At 36.6% G+C, this 16,169-nt stretch overlaps 1 protein-coding gene across 3 annotated transcripts in view; it reads right to left on the bottom strand.

The window, feature by feature from the left end:
- Positions 1-10,833: 10,833 nt before the first annotated feature.
- Positions 10,834-16,169, bottom strand: part of lrp2a (low density lipoprotein receptor-related protein 2a) — an 85,129-nt gene continuing 79,793 nt past the window's right edge. For all 3 annotated transcript variants that reach the window (XM_038301205.1, XM_038301206.1, XM_038301204.1), the window contains 6 exons: positions 15,137-15,254; positions 14,907-15,027; positions 14,564-14,671; positions 12,065-12,175; positions 11,896-11,967; positions 10,834-11,813 (listed from right to left, as the gene is read on the bottom strand). In XM_038301205.1, coding sequence (XP_038157133.1) covers positions 11,643-11,813; positions 11,896-11,967; positions 12,065-12,175; positions 14,564-14,671; positions 14,907-15,027; positions 15,137-15,254 — 701 coding nt within the window. In that variant the 3' untranslated portion in view covers positions 10,834-11,642. The remainder of the gene's footprint in view (positions 11,814-11,895; positions 11,968-12,064; positions 12,176-14,563; positions 14,672-14,906; positions 15,028-15,136; positions 15,255-16,169) is intronic.

Raw genomic sequence — 16,169 nt, 5'->3', positions numbered from 1 at the left:
TGGTTGTCATTCACCCACCTTTTCACTGGCAGAGGGAAGCATCTCCTGCACATTTACTTGTGTGGGACTGATGGTGGAGAAATCACTCTTGGTGTCTTGGCAGATTTAGAGGTACTCTGGAGACTCTTTGTTGGAAATGAAGCAACAATGAACAGGAAGCTGAGAAAGCTGCAGAGAGAAAGGGGAAAACTGGTTTCGGATTAGTTATGTAAGCAATCAGATTTAGTGCAACAGCCTTACTGATTGCTAACTCACTTATGCAATCGTAAATTAAATCAATTTTACTTTGCACTGATCAAAGGAATTAAAAGACAAAATATATGCTGCAGTTTGCAGCAGTTAACTTCAAGAAAACCTTTCAGCAAGAATGCAGTAAGAATTAGCAGCATATCATGTGTATAAAACTCTCTAAGGTGAAACCAGTGATGACTTACCTGCTCATTGAATCTTCTGCAGCCAATTCAGAAGACAGCAGCTGGTAGCCATGCCCCCCAACAGAGAACCTCAGTTTTGGAAAGACCTTAACCTCAAACACAAAAACATTTCACACACATCAGGATCATGACACGGCTTTCGCCTACACCAAATGTGTGTAGTTCATTGCAGCAAACAATGTCCAGACCTAATTGTTGGAGTAAAAAAACTCTCCTAAGAGGCATAGCTCATCGGAGGATGGTCAGCTCCCCAAAACAACACTCAGGCTCTGGAATACTTTAGATCGGAGGTCTTCAACAGGGGGTCCACAACCACTAGGGGGTCCATGGAGGTACTGCATGGGGGTCGCAAAAGATTTGGTTGATTAGACTTTTTTTTGTTATATTTCTTTAAATACAAATTAACATGAATTCAACACACTGTAGTAAACAGACAAATGGAGGCAGAAGATCAGTCATCAATGCACACATTACTACATCTGTAATAGAGTGACCATAGGACCAGTTTGATATAACAGAATTTCATAGGATATATAAAATTAGGGGGTCCCCCCTCCATCTCACCATCAGTTTGGGGGTCCTTGGCCTTGAGAACGTTTAAGACCCCTGCTTTATATCAAAGATTTACTCAGCTTAGGAGTCTAGGAAAACCTGTAAACCACATCTTGATAGGTCTGAAGTTTTGCCTCTCATTTTCAGATGAAGGATTTAATGCTGCCACATCAGAACTTCAAAGTTTAGGTCCTACTGTAGTTTTAAAACCTAACTCAGGTCTACACTTCAAACTCTCAGATCCCTTCTCAATATCAAGAGAAGAATCTCACTGTCTACACCAGCTCAAAATAAAAAGGTCTTTAGAGTCAGGGATACAAACTGAAAAGCATGCATGCACACAGAGCTGTTTACATAAGTTTACAGGTTACAAATAGATACCGCAAAGCTGTGTTTTAACATATGCAAATGACCACTTGCTACTATTTTATCACAGTTTGGATTTACTGGAGCATGCGGAGGATGTTGGCAGTGTAAATCTAAGGGCGGTGACACCATGTAGTACAAAGCATTCATTTTGGAGTCTAATTGTGAACTGTTTCAGTGAGAGACATTTATTTTAAATCTGTATTTCTTACAGCATGCACATTTGGAATTCAGATTTATTGCCAAATCAATAGTAAAAGGTTTTCTGGATTCCTTTCTCCAAAAAGAAATAGCTTTACAGCAGAGACAACTTGACTTCAAATTGTTGCTGCGGGTTAACAAAGTAGGACACAAGATTAAGAAATGAATTTGCTTTACCTGAACATCAGCGGTGAAACCTTGCCGAGGGAGGAGCTGGGGCAAGACTCATTACTTATTGTATCAAAAGAAGAAGGGGTGAGGTGACAGCAGGGTTGGTAAAGGGATCTGTTAAACAGAAACAAAACTGATTTCAGTGTCTCTACCTCTGTTTTTGGCAATTAGAAAGAATACTACATTTCAAAAGAAAGAAAGAAAATTACTAAAAACTGTAACCTCCCAAAGGAAACCAAGTTACCATGTATCAGCGTTTTTGAATCCCTGTGGGATTTCCACATTTGCATTCTTTCTCTCTCTGAATCTATTGAATCATGGATTCACATACCATAGTGGCTTAAACCTGAAATATAACTGCAACGTCAGAGTGTTTAAAATCTATTTTGAATGTGAGTCAATGGCACAAAAAATACTCATCAGATCCATCAATCATCGTTCTTCACAGAGGATGTGGTTGTTGAACGACCTTAGAAACACAATAAAATGATGAAATGAGATAAACTGATTAAAAGATTCATTGTACTGCAAAAGAAAATCCTCAAAAATGAGAGGAATAAATAAATTTTTGTAGAAAAGGAACTGTAAAAATATTTCTGAAATCCATTTTAAGAAAAATATGCCAGCTGTCCAACGTCTGTAGTTTGCATAAATACAGCCAAAGACACCCAAAAAAAAATATTTTCCAAAAGATGGTTAAAAATTATAAAATCTTGAGAAAACTTCAGTATACTTGCTTCCGAATTAAGTAAAAAATGGTGTGATGCCCTAATTTATACAAATTACTCAACAGAACCAAAGAAGAAATATTAAATGATGTTGTTCTGTCTTTAGTTTGCTTTGGTTTAATATTCCTAATTTAATAAGAAACATTAAAAATTTTATTGTGTCATGAACACATAGTTATTGCAGCATGTTCTATTTTTCAACTGGATTTTTATTTAATTTAATGTATTCAAACAAAACAACATAAGAACAAACATCCTACGTTACTAAATAAATATATTAAAAGTTATCTGATCATCTATTTATGAAACCATACACAAATCTAAGCCTATTGTCCATGCAGGGTTGCAGGGGGCTTATATCATTACATCCTAAAACTTTCATTGACTTTATTGGGATTTTATGCGATACACCAAGGTAAGATTAAAAACTGTTACTATCCGGAGATAACACATGTTGGACTAGACTAATTTCAACACAATAATCATACATGAAGGAAGAGGTACCACAAAAACTGAAGTAATTTAAGCATAAAGCACAGATAGAGGAAATCCAGTAAATTCACCACAAGTTGCCACTTAACAAATACTAGACGGTAAACAAACACATACAATCTGTTGATATGGGAGCCTCACAGTTTCTCCATTGTTACTCAGAACAACACAGTTCTGATGACACAAAGTTCCCTTTTCAGTGAAGACAGGGCTCATTTATTCTTCCCCTGAATTCCTCTGTGACAGTAGCAAATTAAAGTGTGAAATTGACAAGTCATGTGTTGCCACGTTATTCTGCAATGACACCCGGTTATTAGGTGTTCTAACAGTCCAGACTGCTGTTTGCTCCATCTCTCCCTCTCAGCTGCACATAGATGCTGTTTCTTCTATAAAAAATTGATGTGGCATCAGAGGGGGGTCATGGTCTGATAACGGATCTAATTCCAGGGAATCCCAGCAGTGGCACATGGAGAAAATACATTTATGCTGTCTCTAAAGAGCCTGCATAAATGTTTTTTTCTGAATGTAAGAAACAAACTGGATGTAAGATGCAGGTATTTTTACTGAAATATTTTATTTCCTTAAACATTTCAGAGAGAGTTTGTCTCAGTCATTATTTTTCTAGTATTATAAAAGACTCTTTAAAAAAAAAATCTAATTTCAACTAAATAGTCTGATGCACAAAGAAAATACAAATCTTGGAAATATTTGTGCAAATAAATCTAAAGAAATAGGAATGTTGTGGAAAGTGGGATACTTTTTGTTGCTTATTGAAAAAGTGAAACTCATACATTAATCAATTGCAGAGTTACAGTTACTGTTACAGATAAAGAATGTTGAAAATCAGATAAACCTTAAATAAGATGAAATGTTAAGAGAAATGTGAGATTTCTGAAAAGTATCTGTGAGCTCAATAGTTGGTTATAAGGATGTTCCTATATAATTTTATTATTGTATTGACTGATTATGCTTACCATTATCTTATAGTGTTGGCTGATAGAAAAGGATTAATCAATTATTATTTCTCAAACAGAGAATGTTACCTAACATCAGGTTAGAGAATAAGAGACCTATTTTTATTCACTAAACAGTTACTTAAACTTTAATCAAAAGCGGAGAGAAGCAAAGTGTTTCTGTGAGCTTTCTAATTTTCTGAGATTTTAGAGGCAGATCTAATTTAAATATTCTGTGCCTCTCTGGGTCTTCAGGCATGAACTATTCAAGTATTTATTTATTTATTTTGCTTCTACAGAAGCTGTTATCATGACCATGCTTAGTAAAACTAAAACAAACAAATATATTAATTCTAGTTCATAGATCCTTTAATAGTGGACACTGTTATATTTCCGCATAGAAGATTGATATGATTTTTTCTTCTTTTATAAATGAAATAGAAATTGAAAAAACATTTTGCTCTAGGTAGTTTCATACTAAGTCAGTTTGCCTGGAATTCACAAAAATGTAATTAGTAAGTTGTTTATATTTGAAAGTCTTTATTATTGACATTCTTAGAAATTTCACAGAAAATGCTCTGAATCTATTATTTGTCAATGGCGCCATCTGCAGGCCATGCTTAGAAACACACCACAAAGTGGCGTAATCAATAACTACAGAAACTATCTAGCTGCCCTTAAAAAACAAAGGCTTTAAACACTGTGTTTGGATCCTCACACTCTGCACCTCACCTTTCACCTCCATTAAAATCTATTATCTATGAAAAGAAAAAATAGAAATTTCTCCACTTTCATATTGTTAGGTGTGATATTCATTATCAAAGTTAATAATAATAATTGAACTTTATTGATCTCACATTGGAGAAATGTATCTCTGCATTTTAACCCATCTCTTGGGAAGCAGTGGACTGCCATTGTGTGGCGCCCGGGGAGCAGTGTGGGGTTAAGGATTTTGCTCAGGGACCCAGAGTGGAACAAGGTACTTGCAACCTTCTCAGAGCACAAGCGCACTGCTCTGACCACTAGCCCAACACTCTCCTAAAAAAAATAAAATAAAATACAATAGCTTTCCTGTCTAAAATAAAATAAATTTCCATTTATTTTATTTTAGGAAGAATCTAGCTTTTTCAATTTTACAAATATTGACAGTATGCTTCTATTACAATCCCATAAAAAGACCTACATGAAGGTGGTAGGACAATTATTATTTTTTTCATCTGTCATTTTTTTTTTCTTTTGTTATGCAAATACACCCAAGCCACTTTTAAAGCTCACATTTCCAATTTCCTTCACAATGCAGTAATTTTGAACAAACATAATATCTAATCATACCAAACAAATTTAAAATTAATTAAAAAAATGTCTTCCCCTGGAGTAAAGATTAGAAAATAGAAATACTTTGTTTTGCACAGGATTTGTGATACAGACAGCTTGCATATAAAGAATAAAATAAATGACACTTTATCTCATTGAACAACAAAGTGGTGCTGATTGTGCAGCTCTGCTCACATCGGGATTGGAGCAGAGCTTTGAAAGTTAAAGAAAGATGATCCTCAGGCCTTGTTGATCTTAAAACATCTCTGATGTTAGTTCAAACAAGTCTGTCTCATTGCCATGCACTATGTCTTTAAACTATTTTTTCTATTTCGTAAACATAATGTAACGACATTAAATAGCTAAGGAAATGTTAACCCTCAAAATAAAGATTACCGGTAACAATAATAAGATGTAATGCCAGAGGCTCCGCAAAAATATTAGAAAGACAGTAGAGTGAAAATTCTTTACTTTCATGCACAACCTGTTTAAAATCACAACACATGATTTTTTACTTTATGTAAATCTGGTGTTCAGGACATTTCAAAGCATACATTAAAAATTTGCCCGCTGGTGTGCTTTCAGTCATTGAACTTCTGCATGACCCAAATACCCCTGAGCAGAAGATCACTAACTGATGGCCAAATAGACTGGAAGAGGCAAAATAAAGATCATTCTAAAAATCCACAAGATGTTATTGCAGGAAATGTGAGATGGGCCTTTTATTCTTTTTTAGGCTATGGAACTCTGCCTTAGAGGCTCTTTCTTTCTTTCTTTCTTTCTTTCTTTCTTTCTTTCTTTCTTTCTTTCTTTCTTTCTTTCTTTCTTTCTTTCTTTCTTTCTTTCTTTCTTTCTTTCTTTCTTTCTTTCTTTCTTTCTTTCTTTCTTTCTTTCTTTCTTTCTTTCTTCTTCCTTCCTTCGTTCCTTCCTTCCTTCCTTCCTTCCTTCCTTCCTTCCTTCCTTCCTTCCTTCCTTCCTTCCTTCCTTCCTTCCTTCCTTCCTTCCTTCCTTCCTTCCACCTACCCACCCATCCACCCACCCCTGTCGCAGGCCAACACAGAGACACACAACCATGCACACACTCACACCTAAGGAGAATTAAGAGAAGCCAATTTACCTAATATTTTTGGATTGTGAGAGGAAACCGGAGTACCCAGACAGAACCAACACATGCACAGGGAGACTATGCAAACTTCATACAGAAAGACTCCAGGCCACCTGACAGCCAATGCCCTGTCTTGTTCCTTTAGCCAAACCATGATCATAGAGCTTAATCAAAGCAATGCTTTGTGACTTACTCTAAGATTTTTAGTGGACTAGGTGAGTGATCGACACACTCTCTGAGACATTTGGTAGGTTAAAAAAAACTCCAGGGATACAGAAAATATTTAAGGTCAAGGCATCTAGATTAAAGACAATCCTGCATCAGAAGTGCTGTGAAGTTTGTAAGCAGAAAGTTTGGGGAGCGTGTTGAACAGGAGAATGAGCGCTGATAGGGTGCCAGTCAGAGTTAAGCACCGGGAGAGATAAGGGTAACCTGGAGCTCCCTATCACCATCCTCATCATCCTCCTACTGAAGCTTTTAGCACATTCTCTGCATTCAGAGGGAGAGTGAAAATATCTCTCAGTCTGCACTTTAGCAACCAGAAACCGAGTGAAGCTTTTTCACACATAAATCATTGGTTTAGCACAGGGGTGGCTAACGTGAGGCTCTTGAGCCATGTGTGACTCTGCTCCCCGCCCTGTGTGGACGTAAAGGTTAGTGTACAGTTCCAAAGGTTACAACTCTGCTATGTTTTCTGAATGTTATTTAAAATTATTAACAGGAAAAAAAAATGTTGTAGGTCTGTTTATACTGTAATCTACATATGAGCGTAATATTATTAGGATCCTTATAGATATTTTTTACCACCAAAATCTTAGTGCCATGAGTTAAAAATCAACTAAATCTTATTAGTTTTTGGGGGGTGGGATTCAAAGTTAATGATTTCTAAATCACAGGGATTCATCAACTTTTAAAACAAATTTGAAAACTTTAGTTGAAAACATTACTTGAATGGTGTTCACAGCAATAAATAAATAAATAAATAAACAAATGTTGTGGGGGTCAGCAGCCTTCTTCAGTTTGACCTTTCTAACACATTCCTGAGTTATCACAATGACATTTGGACGGTCAAAGGATTCTTTGCATGTTTCATATCTTTAAAAATAGCAAAAATCCAGGACAATAGCAAATAAAGCATGTAATGCAAGAAACAATCTTCCATGACTTCCAAAGAGCAGAGTAAAAGTACTCATGTTCTTTACTTAAAGGAATAGTACACCCAAAACATGATTAGCCTTCATTTTCTACTCACCCCCATGCTGAACAACACTCTGGAGTACTTTTTTGATATCTCAAATGCATCTGGAGATCTGGGAGGCTTCTTGCTGTCTGCTGACATTCAAATAATGGAGGTGCCCAGCGCCCGAGGCAGAAAGGTCCATAAAAGTCCACAAAAAACGTGTCAATATTCCTCCATACTGCTCGTCCAATGTATTCCAAGTGTCCTGAGTGGGTAGCATCCAGAATTTACTCGAAACGAAGTCATTTAGAATGTTTTTAGAGCATAAACAGTAGTGTATAGGATTTCCTGAAAGCGCGCACATGCGTGTTCACGAGCCTACGGAAGCCGGCAGACCAAACCAGATGAAAGTGCGCATTCAGCGTCTGCTCTGCCAATAATGCAAGCGTAGAAGAAGAAATGTGCTGTTTACCTGTGCAAAAAAAGAAACAACGAAAGAAAAATGTCTGAGGACTTCAGTGTTGAGGAAGAGCATGAGTTCTTTGCCGAGCTGAATGCGCTGGTTTGGTCTGCCGGCTTCCGTAGCGTCGTGAACGCGCATGTGCGCGCTTTCAGGAAATCCTATACACTACTGTTTATGCTCTAAAAACATTCTAAATGACTTCGTTTTGAGTAAATTCTGGATGCTACCCACTCAGGACACTTGGAATACATTGGACGAGCAGTATGGAGGAATATTGACACGTTTTTGTGGACTTTTATGGACCTTTCTGTCTCGGGCACAATAGACCTCCATTATTTGAATGTCAGCAGACAGCAAGAAGCCTCCCAGATCTCCAGATGCATTTGAGATATCAAAAAAGTACTCCAGAGTGTTGTTCAGCATGGGGGTGAGTAGAAAATGAAGGCTACGGTAATCATGTTTTGGGTGTACTATTCCTTTAAGTAAAAATTTAGATACAGTACATGTGTGAAAAAAAGGGGGGATAAAAGTACTGACTGAGCTCTGTTATGTAAACAAAATTTAAAAAGTACAGGTTCTACATTCAGCCTAAATAATCTGATTCAACATCTGCCATGTCGATATCAATTCAATTCAATTAAGTTTATGTATATAGCGCCAATTCACAACACGTCATCTCTCAAGGCACTCTACAGTTGATCAGATCCATCCATCCATCCATCCATCCATTTTCTTTACACGCTTGTCCCAAGTGGGGTCGCGAGGGGTGCTGGTGCCTATCTCCAGCAGTCAATGGGCGAGAGGCGGGGTACACCCTGGACAGGTCGCCAGTCTATCGCAGGGCAACACAGAGACACACAGGACAAACAACCATTCATGAGTTCATCAGATCATACAGTCAAATTGATTCAAAGTTTTCAATCTAAGATTAAAACCAGTTGATTGCATCGACTCATTGACTCAAAGGCAATCCCTCACACTAAGCACGCTTGTAGCGACAGTGGAGAGGAAAAACTCCTTTTTGACAGGAAGAAACCTCCAGCAGAATCAGGCTCAGTGTGAGCGGTCATCTGCTGAGGCTGACTGGGGTTCAAGGAGACAGAGGCAGAGATACAAAAGGCAACTGTAAAAGGCGGCTCCGTCCAGGCAACACACAGCCAGGCAGATGAGCTCTGAGCCAACTCCCATGTCAGGATGAAGAGAGCACATCCAGCCAGTCACGGTCAGAGAAACAGGAATACACTGAAAAACAGGCTGATCTCCAACATCTATAAACAAAGGTGTTGATGGCAACAGCACAGCTGGGATTTCTCTTCACAGTCAAACAGGAAAAAACAAGGCGAAGCTACTTTGAGAAAAAGCAGAGAGAGCAGAACATTAAAGATTGAATTAACAGATTCTGCAGAGTGGGAGAATAGAGATAGAATTATGTAGAATGATGGAAAAGGGGTCCCTATGTCCTCCAGAAGTCCAAGCCTACAGCAGCATATCTATAGAGAAAGCTCAGGATAACCTGATTAGCCCCTCAAACTATAAGCTTTATCACACTGATATAACACTATCAGTGTTTTCTTCTTATAAACAAATAAACAGTTTCTCTTCATGCTCCGTTTTTTTCTCTCTGTTTTGGTTCTTACAAATAAGTTTTGATAGTTTTGATGAAGTAAGGAGTAGAAAGTAGAGATATTTTTTCTAAATATAGTAAGTAAAGGTCCTCAGAAAAAAAAAAACACACACACACAGAAAAAATACCGACTGAAAACACTTCTAAATACAATAGCAAACTATCTATACTGTCATTAATCTGTACTGTTTACCTTTTTTTTGCTTCACTCTCTGTTCTGGTAGTTAGAGTGAGAATATGCACCTGCTGCTCTGACAATTACCTTTATTCATTATATCTGCTTCTTTTTGCTTTAGCCTGATTGAGACTTAATGTGTGCAATGCCAGCCTATAATAGGATAACAAAGTGATAATAAAGTGAAATATTTTTCTCTAAAGAGCTAGAACTGACTGTTTTTATAATTACTTAAGTTTGGAATATTGTCCTGTACCTCTTGTGAAATCATTTTGAACACTTATACAACATGTGGTGGCTAGTCTGTGTGTCAGAACTTTTAATTTTATAATATGTCTTGTTACTTTATTCACACATTCTAACATGAGCTGAAAATAGACTGTAGGTGAGTTGGAATACATGTTTGTATGAATTAATACATGCTTTTGTTGCACATTTTGGTATTTGTGTATGGAGAAGTTGGTCCAATCCTGTATAACTTAATTTTGTCAAAATGAGTTAGGCTTTGGCTTTTTAGACGTGTGGAGTGACTCCAGGTTTGTTACCTACACTGCAAAGTGATGAACTGTGTGAGAGAGAAAAAATCCTTTACTTTTCTTTGGGACGATGTGGAAAAGGAGGTGAAATATTAAAACTGTATTCAATAATCTAAAACAAAATACCACTTAATACCACAGATGCAGGAATATTATAAATCCACCCCATTTTTCTGAATGGGATAGATTGCTATATCCACTTTGGTCTTTGTCCAGCCTCATAGTTCACCATCCTAATTTTTAACCCTTTGATTACAGCTCTGTCTGTAGATACTGGTATATTTAGCAAGTGATATATTCTTAGACATGTCTTGTCTTTCCTATTTGAAGAGTGGTCTAGAGACAAGGGCATGCCATTAACGTATTTAACTTTAGAAAGATATGTTGAATACAAATGTTTATCAAGTAGAATGTCACAATTAGGCTAATATTTATAGGACTAACAAGGTTTTTTTTGTAACCGTTGCTGCAAAAAACTGTTTCCTCAAGCTTCCCCAAATTGAGGTTTCATGCTGAAAACTGTAAAAAATGTAAGACAGTTTTACAAAATAGGTAATTTATTCATTCATGTGTCAGCAGCAAAAATTAAATTCCCACGGGCATGTTCTGCACAGTCACAGGTGTTTGTTCTCATTGCAGTACAAGATCAATCAACCAGCAAAGTATTTGCTCACTTTGTGAAAAAAAAAGTGTAAATCATAACTTTACAAGTCTTTAAACTGCATTGACATGCAACAGATGCACGCTTTTTAGTAGTTTCCAAATCCTTTTAGCCATTCCAAACTACCACGTTGATTAAATAAAACAAAAAAAAAGGTGTGATCAAGTAGAATCCGTTCTTTCAGCTTCTAGTGGAGTGTGTCACTGAAAATACAGGGTGTGTTAAAATCCAGTTTCATTTGTCAACCCTGAATCGAGGTATATGCAACGTGGAATACATCATCAGCTTTTCCAGCATCATTCTCTGGCAATCTTTGATCATATAAGTACCGTGCAGTCACAATACGGCTCACATTTTATACTGGTTATAGTAAGTTTAGGTTGAAGGACTAAGGATCTATTTCTGTCAAAATCTCACTGTTGAAAATTTACAAATGTACAGCATATGTAACATTACTATCAACAGCTTCAGTGCAAAGATATACATATTGTACATCATGATAAGAAAAACAATATTAACGAGAAAATTGGCATAAGAAATGTCAGAAGGCATAGTGACAGAAGATATTCTCTTCGCTCTAGCATGTCTCTCTGTCCCAACACAATCTGAGTTTGTACACAGGCTGCATATAAAAATAAATTCTGTGCAAAGTGTGTTTTTTTTATTCCTCTCCGTCAGAGGGAGTGGTTATACGTCGCTGTCCTCTTTAACAAGGTTGGCTGTGTCTTTGAAACTGTCCTCGGTTGGCGAGAAGGCGCTAGGTCGTTCTTTCTTTGAAGGTTTTGCAGGGGGGGCAAATGGAGACGGCTCTGGGGCAGAAGAGTCCTCGCTGTTTCCTTCAGGCTTCTCATCCTTCATCTGTAAAAAAAAATAATAATAAGTTTAGTGTATTCAATTTTTTTTTAAGTAGGGCATCAAAGGCTGCTGGGTTAAAACCTACCTCTGAATATGAAGGGTTTTCAAATGTTGTGCTTGGTTTCAATTTTCGTTTAAAAAAGCTCCACTTTGACTCCTGAAAAGAAAAACAACAAAAAAATGGAGTCAAAATTCTACTTTATTGTTTAAATGAAACAAATTCAGTAACGCTGATGTGAATTTAAGGTTTTCACCTGAGTAGGAAGGTTACTGACGGATGTGTTAACAAGACCTGCGCTCTGATCTGCGTGGTACACCGGGTTCACGAAATTGTTCAGCTGTTCACCGCTCATATTAACCGTCACCTGTTAATACAGGAAAAAGATGCATGGAGATGTAAAAAAAAAAAATGCTCTCCCCATTGAACATGTCAAATTAGTTCTAAAAAGGGGAACACAGAAAGCTTAATATTAACAGATGTTTACAACTCATAACCAAATCAAAAATACCACTTAATTAAATCCTATTATCAATTAAAAAAAGTTTTTTCTACATTATTATACATTTTTTTTATTTTAAGTTTATCCAGACTGATAAAAAATAAAGACAATTTGTGTTTACATAAGAATATTGTGGCTGAAAGGCTTAGTTTTATGAATGTTTGCCCTCTTACAACAAAATTAATCTATACTTCACTTAAAAACAATAAAGTAAATTTTTTTCCCTACATTTTCATTTTGTTTGATGGGTTGTTTTAGGATCTGACTTTCCACTGGCGCAACCACAAGGGGGCAATAATGCTCAGATTTCTATTTGTGTTTAACCCTTTGAGACAGAAAAAAAAACACAAAAAAACACCAAAATGATCTCATGTCTGCTCCTTACTGCTTAGCTGGGAAAAGATTATCAAGTAGAAAGTAGGGATGTCCCGATCCTGCTCCTCGTAGGGGTGAGCTATGAGATTCCTACTGCATTACTTCACCTCTACTTTAGCCAATGATAGTGAGATAAATATGAAGTCAAATCAGTTAAAACAGGAGCTTGTTTCAAAAGACTTTTTTTTTATTTTTTAAATGGACCATATGGTCATATATATATATATATATATATATATATATATATATATATATATATATATATATTATTTATTTTTTTTAAAACAACTATCATTTTCTGACACAATTGTAGAAACTTCCAAGATATATGGATGTGGTGTTGGAGGCATTTAAAAGTTTCAGTGTGGTAACTCTGAAGCACCTTTCTTATAGCCGGAAGCTGTCCCAGGGAAACCCATCCTGCATGCCCACTCCCACCGCTAAGGGAGGTTTAGAGGAACAAAACATGGGTCTATATAGGAGGAGAGAAGGTAGGGTACTGAACCCCTGTGTGATCCTGAAGACTCTGTCATTAATTTGACTTTATCTTGTTGGAATGTATCTAGATGTATTTTTGGTTTCTTAATAGATCCCCATTTTGTCTTTTCTGACCCTTACTGTAAAGTGTTCTGTTCACTTTCTGTTTTCTTACCATCTGAGTTTCCCACTCTCCTGCAGGTTCTGGGTTTCTTATATCTAGGTGGGTTAGGTTTTTTATGCTGCTGTTGTCTGATTGCAAACTCAGCTGCTACCACTCTGCTCATCAGTCACTTCTCTTTCTTGTTCATCTCATCGTTATCCTTGTTACTCAGTTCTTTTTAAGTTTGCTTGTCTTCACTTAATGTTCCTGGTTTGCTTTTTCATTAATCAGTTTTATAAACTTTAGTTTACTCGTTTTAGGACCTTTAGCTGTGTTTTTCTAATCCGCCTTTTTATATGATTAAACCTCCTGGCTTTTTGCTCAAACTCTGCTTCCCTTTGTTTGCATCTAAGTTCCCCTCAGGAACCCTCCTCCTTTGTGACTGACTCGATGAGAGTCAGTCACAAAGGAGGAAATAGGTCCTGATTTCAGAGATCTGAAATCAGGACCTATTTCCTGCAAGGCAGCAACTCTAAATGTTGCACTGTTGTGTAATCCTTTATAAAACCAGAGTTTGGTTATTGAGGACAAAACTCTTGATTGGTCAGTCTGTGCTTATTATGATCGATAGGGAACAACTCATAGCAAAAATGTGAAGATTTAGATTGGAAAACTGATTTTGTGATTTTGTGAATAAATACTCTTTATTATTTGAGAATATCAAATACACAATGAAAGCCATAAATTTGACAGCAACACTCAAATAATAATAAAACAAAGCTTAAAACTGTATATTCCTATTTTATAAGATCAGTGCGTGTCAAATTATTTTAATATCAAAAACTATTTACAAACTCTTATTCTAATTAATTCAATCAATCCTTGCATATAATTGATGACCACCTTTATGCATGTTTCCACTGATACTTTGATCTTTCATCTTTGTTGATCAGCTCCATGCATTTAAGATTGGAATGCCTGTTTTCCAACAACCTAATCTAGAACTTCCTGCGTAAAATCTCCATCAGATTTCAGTGGGGACTCTGGCTGGACCAAAACAAAGATTTCCTCCTGTTATGAAAGAAAAACTTCTATTGTATGAATATTTTATCTCTTGATATTAGCTTCATGTGACGTCCATTTTGTGTGATTTTCTGTTTATTTTCTGAGAGGTTCTGCAGCTAAACAGTCATGCTTGGTAAGTTTAATTGTTGATCTTTGGATCAGTATTAGAATTAAATATCTGTATGTAACTCCAACTCCATTGAACAGTTGGAGCAATGATAAAGCGTATTTACCTGTGTAGCATGAATGACAGCAGGATCACCGGCAACAGGCGCAGTGGCATACAGGGGATTCTCAAATGTGATTGGGTGACGCCCAGCAGTGATGGCAAAATTATCATCCTATAGGAATATCATAAATATAAGAACATAATCAATAACAAAATACTAATATTGAGCCTTTTCTTTTATTCTCATCACCCAAAGTCTGCTGCTGTATTCCTAAGGTGACGTTAAAGACTAAACTGCTTTAATAAACATCACAAATAACTTGTCATGGTAGAAGTTGGTTAAAAAAAATGGCTGACCAAACATTTTCAGGGGATCGATTTAACATTAACTCATCTCCAGGGCTCACCATCTGCAAGGCTGTGTCGATCACAGATACTCCAATGTTAGACGGTCCGAGGTCCACATCATCACCAGACCGAAACGTCACCCCGTTCCCGTTGTCGGCTGACTTCACAAGGCTGCTGAGGCTGAACGAAAACAAAACAACCCAACCTGAACTCTGATCTAAATACTCCGCTGTGACTCTAAGGAAAACCCGAAATCAAAGTGAAAACGTGAAGCCAATCAAAATGATACCTGGGTAGTTTGGGCATAGAGGGGATAAAAGATCCTGTTCGTCTGTAGTTGAGGAAAACTCCGGCAGCTAAAGCTCCGGTAATCAGGATAATAATGACGGCCAACAGAACAGCCACCGCTAAAAGAAAACAAAGGAAAACAATCAAAAATGAGTTTCACTAAAGATCAGAGTTAGTGATAATTACTTCATATTCATGATTTCTTCTTGATCTCTTTTTTGCTCCATATAAGAATATAAAACAATATATGGCCTAGTAACTATGACAAACACTCCAGTGGATTTTGTTCCGTCTAAATTTCTTTTTAATCATCAGTGTAGCTGAATATGAAATCTTATAATTACCATATAAAAGAGTCTATAGATATCAGAACACAACATTCCAGAGATGTAGATCTGTGCAATAAGACTCTGGTTGTATTCAGGCGTAAAACTGCTGTATTTGTTCACTAGTATTTATGTCAAACTGAAAGGCCTATATCTAACCTTTCAGTGTAAATATATTTACTATTACACTGCTAATACATACCCCCAATGAATTGCACCTGTAACAGGAGCAATAGTGTGCGAGTTCATTATTGTCTTTGGTAAAAAATAAAAAAAACATTCTTAAATAATGCATCACTTTGTTTTACTCTAATGCATAAAACCTCCAAAGTGCAATTCTGCCGTCTGGTTGAGATGTGAAAAATGTTACATTTCAAGCTATCAGAATAATTTACAGTGCAGTTTAAACAAAAATACGACGTTAAATGAATTACATATATAAACTTAAAGCTACAGTGTGTAATAATTACAGGCATATAAAGTCAGAAATTTAATATATTATACATAACTATGTTATTTATCATCACCTATGAGCTCAGCCTTTTAACCATAATATTTGCGTTGCCTTAGAATTCGTTATTTATAATTACATAGGAGCGGGTCTCGCAGCCATGGAGGCTGACATCTTTGCGCTACGGCAAGCGCAGAGGCAACAAACTAGCGATTGCGAGATCTCCCATGACGCTCAAAAATAACTACGGCAAGTTG

Source organism: Cyprinodon tularosa, unplaced genomic scaffold, assembly GCF_016077235.1.
Source record: "Cyprinodon tularosa strain WSP-4 unplaced genomic scaffold, ASM1607723v1 ctg463, whole genome shotgun sequence".
NCBI classification, from domain to species: domain Eukaryota; kingdom Metazoa; phylum Chordata; class Actinopteri; order Cyprinodontiformes; family Cyprinodontidae; genus Cyprinodon; species Cyprinodon tularosa.
This window is presented reverse-complemented; position numbering and strand designations above follow the sequence as displayed.